This window comes from Bison bison, unplaced genomic scaffold, assembly GCF_000754665.1.
Source record: "Bison bison bison isolate TAMUID 2011002044 unplaced genomic scaffold, Bison_UMD1.0 scf7180017864349, whole genome shotgun sequence".
Classification (NCBI taxonomy): domain Eukaryota; kingdom Metazoa; phylum Chordata; class Mammalia; order Artiodactyla; family Bovidae; genus Bison; species Bison bison.
Genome location: NW_011494921.1, coordinates 1655443 through 1660575, shown reverse-complemented (window position 1 = coordinate 1660575; position 5133 = coordinate 1655443). Strand labels below are relative to the sequence as shown.

At 40.2% G+C, this 5133-nt stretch overlaps 1 protein-coding gene across 4 annotated transcripts in view; it reads right to left on the bottom strand.

Moving 5' to 3' along the window:
- Window positions 1-5133, bottom strand: part of PIGN (phosphatidylinositol glycan anchor biosynthesis, class N) — a 106540-nt gene that overhangs the window by 96977 nt on the left and 4430 nt on the right. For 3 of the 4 annotated variants that reach the window (XM_010854749.1, XM_010854750.1, XM_010854748.1), the window contains exon 3: window positions 1256-1504. The exons of the other annotated variant lie outside the window; for it this stretch is intronic. In XM_010854749.1, the coding sequence (XP_010853051.1) occupies window positions 1256-1476 (221 nt within the window). In that variant the 5' untranslated portion in view covers window positions 1477-1504. The remainder of the gene's footprint in view (window positions 1-1255; window positions 1505-5133) is intronic. 4 annotated transcript variants of the gene reach the window in all.

The window sequence follows — 5133 nt, the reverse complement described above, 5'->3', positions numbered from 1 at the left end:
AAAAAGCAGAGATACTACTTTGCCAACAAAGGTCCGTCCAGTCAAGGCTATGGTTTTTCCAGTGGTCATGTATGGATGTGAGAGTTGGACTGTGAAGAAAGCTGAGCACCAAAGAATTGATGCTTTTGAACTGTGGTGTTGGAGAAGACTCTTGAGAGTCCCTTGGACTGCAAGAAGGTCCAACCAGTCCATCCTAAAGGAGATCAGTCCTGGGTGTTCATTGGAAGGAATGATGCTAAAGCTGAAACTCCAATACTTTGGCTACCTGATGCGAAGAGCTGACTCATTTGAAAAGACCCTGATGCTGGGAGGGATTGGGGGCAGGAGGAGAAGGGGACGACAGAGGATGAGATGGCAGGATTGCATCATCGACTCGATGGACATGAGTTTGAGTGAACTCCGGGAGTTGGTGATGGACAGGGAGGCCTGGCGTGCAGCGATTCATGGGGTCTCAAAGAGTTGGACACGACTGAGCAACTAAACTGAAGTGAACTGAACTATGTTTTAGGAACCAGAGATAATGTGTATAAAACAAAGTCCCTGCCTTAGTGGAAGTTGTACACGCTGAGTAGTACTATAAACAAAATCAAAATAGGGTAGAGGGATAGGAAGCAATGATGACAGGTAGGGACAGGGGAAATGTAGACAATTTTAGACAAACTTCCCTTGAATTTGAGCTTTAATGTCTCCACAGTAGCATTAGGAAGGGCTTTTGAGGGGCTTGCTATGAATGAAAAAAAAGAATAGTTGATTACAAGAACCCCACAGGTCCAAAAAATTAAATATTTCTTTTCAAAGCCACTTAACAGAATCCAAAATTATCATATTACAAAGTGATGTAAATTTGGAAGGCTTTATTTTATAGAAAATGTATTATGAACTGAAATTTATATTTTTTAGATAAATACCTTTGTAATTGGTAATTCACTGAAATTTATGCTTGTCATTACTTAAAAATTGAACAGTCTTACTTTACAAAAAAGAAAAAAAGATAATATACTGAGTTGTAAGCCAGGATTCAGAAATTAGGACAAGTGAGGCTAGGCAGCCAAGGTCATGCATTTCAACCACCTGGTATCAACTTCTACAATAACAGAAGTAACTGTAGAAGGAAACACACTTGCTAATTTCTATGACGGAGGCAGAGGCATACGCCCTGCTCTCTTTTTCATCATCACCCCTCCACCCAACATGAGATAGACAGTATCAGTGTAACAATTTCCAGAGACGTCTTTGTACCAGTTGACATGCTTACCTAACAAACGGTGCCCTAGAATTTCCATCTTCATCTAATTCATAAAGTTTATCTGCTCGCAGGCCATCAGCAACAAACAGCATTAGTCTTTTTGCTGGGGGAGGCAGGGGCGTAAACTGAGGAGTCATTCCATGAACCAAAGGAGAGGTAAAATAAATGTCGAAGATGGAGGCGAAGAACACGAAGTGTACGAGCAATCCCAAAGTGATGTACAGCAGCATACCCAGAGGAGCTAAGCGCCAAGACGCACTGCAAAGAGGCAACAGAGTCAAAGCTGGGTAAGCCTCAGCGCAAACAAATACGTGTTCAGTTTATTTGATGCCTAGAGCTGCCTGCCTCATTTTTCAGTCTCAAAAAACTTCTTATTTGGTGGACACTTCTTACTTCCTCCATCTTTCAATAAGCTTCATTGCTCTGCGGCTACTTGCCTTATCTACATAGGTAATCGTTTTCAAGTTGTGGGAAGAGGGCTTCCCTAGTGGCTCAAATGGTAAAGAATTAGCTGGCAATGTGGGAGACCTGGGTTCGATCCCTGGGTTGGGAAGATCCCCTGGAGATGTGGAATGGCAACCCACTCTAGTATTTTGGCCTGGAGAATTCTATGGACAGAGGAGCCTGGCGGGCTCTAGTCCGTGGGGTCATGAAGAGCTGGACACAACTGAGTGACTTAAAAAAAAAAAGGAGAGAGAGAGTTCTTAACATAAGATCTACCCTCTTAAATTTTTATGTGTAAAACACAGTATTTCAAACTATAGGCACTGTTATACATCAGATCTCGACAACTTACTCACTTTGCATAAGTGAGATTTTACAGCCATTGAACAACCACTTTCATTCCCCCACCACCCACCCACCATGAGTTTGACTCTTAGATTATCTCAGACAGGGAGAGATGTGCACATTTGTCCTTCTGTGACCGACTTGTCTCACTGAGCGTTATATCCTCAACGCCATAACCATTACATTGGCCAAAGCTTGGTATTGTAATGTGTTTAATTTTGTCCAGTCTTTTAACTTATTGGGGTTTTAATTTACATTTCCCTGGTGATCAATAACGTTGAGCTACTTTACATGCATGTAATGGACATTTTAAAATCCTCTTTTATCCCCTTTTCATTTTTTTAACTGTTTTTTCAAAGAGCAGCCAGTACTTATAAATTCTGAAAGTTCAATGAATTAATTTTTATTTTGGCAATTGTATTTTGTGTCCCACCTAGGGAATTTTTGTAGATGACAACACTTTCTTTAGTACACTTTTAATATTTTTATTTTAAAACAATTTCAAGTTCAGAGAAAAGCTGCAATAATGGTACAAACATCCATACACCCCTTAGCCATATATCTCTAACATTATCATTTTCCTCTGGTCCTTGCCTCGTCTCTTCAACTTACCCCTCTTGTGTGTGAGTGTGTGTGTGTGTGGAGGGGTATACTTCAGTGCTTGTTTTCTGACAATAACGATACTCCCTTATGTACCTACGGTGGCTACCAACTTCAGTAAACTCAGCGTCAGTATTTTACCTAATCTACCATCTATACTCCAACTTTTTGAAGTGTCCCAGTACTTTTCTTCACAGCATTTTTATAGCTTTTCTGAGGCATAACTGGCCTATAGTAAGCTGTGTACATATTTAAAGTGTATAATAATCACAGGAGAGAACATACTCATATCCCTCAAAAGTTTCCCCATGCCCCTGTGGTTCATCCCTATATATTCCATTTTTAATGTTATTGTAAATGGCATTTTTTATTTCAGCTTCCCCTCATTAGTTTTTAAATTACCACTGATTTTTACATATTCACCTTGTATTCTGCAACACTGAAAAACTGTTATAGTAGTTTTTATGGAGATGCCTTTTGATTTTCCAAGGAGAAAAATTATGTCACCTGTGAATAAAGGACTTCTTCCTTATCAATCTATAGACTTTTTATTTACGACTCATGCTTGCACTGTCTAGGACTTTGAGTGTAACGTTGAACAGGCGTGGAAACAACAGAAATCCCTGCCTTGTTTCCAGTCCTACGGTGCAAGCCATCAATTTTTCAGGTTTTTTTCATAGATTCCTTTTGTTGCGTTAAAGAAGTTCTCTTTTACTTTTACTATGCAGTTTTAAAGTTGTGAATGGAAAATGCTGGATTTTGTCAAGTGCTTTTGACAAAAGCAGACATGAGAGGGGAGGATCACGTGAGGTCCTCTCGCGAGAGAGGACCAAGGCCATCTGGATTTTCCCTTTTGGTCTCCCCTGGCGTGGGGTCTCCCCTGGCGTGGGGGTCTCTCCTGGCGTGGGGTCTCCCCTGGCGTGGGGTCTCCCCTGGCGTGGGGTCTCCCCTGGTGTGGGGTCTCCTGGTGTGGGGTCTCCTAGTGTGGTGAACTACAGTGATGGAGTTTCAAATGTTAAACCAAGCTAGGGTTCCCAGAATAAACTGAACTTAATCATTAAGTATTATCCTTCCTCTATACTCTTGGATTTTATTTGCTAAAATATTTAGCATTTTAAATTAATATTTACTAGCGATATTAGACTATAAATTTTTTTTGTAATATCTTTCTCTGGTTTTGACGTCAGACAATGCAATGGGAAGTGTTACTACCTTCTATTTTTTGGCAGAGTTTGTGTAGAATTAGTACTATTTCTTCCTTTATTGCGTGACAGGACATCAATGGCTCAGAGTGTCCTTTGTTGGAAAGTTTTAACTGTAACTCAGTCTCTTCACACCCGGAGAGACACTCAGAGCGCCCGCCACTTGCCGAGTGCGTCTGGTGGTTGTATCTTTGGTCCATTTGTCCATTTCGTCCAAATTGTCACATTTATGATTCCAAACTGTCCATAATATTCTGTTCACGTGTTCTTTCTTCTATCCTTTAGCTCACAACTCTTCTATCAGGTATCATATTTAGTTACGCAAAGTAACTCACTTTTCAACTCATTTTAATTCATTTCAGTAAGATCTTAAACTCTATTTACAACTAAAGTACATGTGGTATCTGCCTAGATGTAGAGAGGCTCCCATTGACCTAAACACTCCTCTCTACCATGGAAACCTGAGTACTCTCCTTATCATGCTCACTAATAAGGAAATATCTCTATCATTTCTCACTTTCTTTTGCATTTACAAATAACTTCCTGGACTTATGTTCTTTCTTTTCCCCACTATTGTTACACAACTTTTTTGTAAAAAGTATCAAAGTGTCTGTGTTAAAGGATAATACAAATTTTCCTCTACCCTAAAGCTTACTGAAGTAGTAAAACAAACATTTTATTTGAGAACTTTGACCCTGAAGCTGTAATAGCTAACATAAAAATCTAGCTCTCTTGTATAGTAACAGTGGGATCTTAGGTCCCTCCCGGGCACTTTCCAGCATCACTTCCTCAGGGACTACTCAGTCCAAATCAGAAGCTCAAACCTTTACTTCAGTTTATAATTATACAACTATGACTCTGACTGTTTGTAGTAATGGCTGCCTCTATAACTTCATGCTGATTCCAGGAAAGCAAGACAGGCTTTCTCCAGTACTCAGCCCAGTCCTGGGCACTTAGTCAGGGCTATTAAATTACCTAGGATTATCACTTCATGGGAAATAGATGGGGAAACAGTGGAAACAGTGTCAGATTTTATCTTTTTGGGCTCCAAAATCACTGCAGATGGTGACTGCAGCCATGAAATTAAAAGACACCTACTCCTTGGAAGTAAAGTTATGACCAATGTAGATAGCATATTGAGAAGCAGAGACATAACTTTTCCAACAAAGGTCCATCTAGTCAAAGCTATGGTTTTTCCAGTGGTCATGTATGGATGTGAGAGTTGGACTGTGAAGAAAGCTGAGCACCGAAGAATTGATGCTTCTGAACTGTGGTGTTGGAGAAGACTCTTGAGAG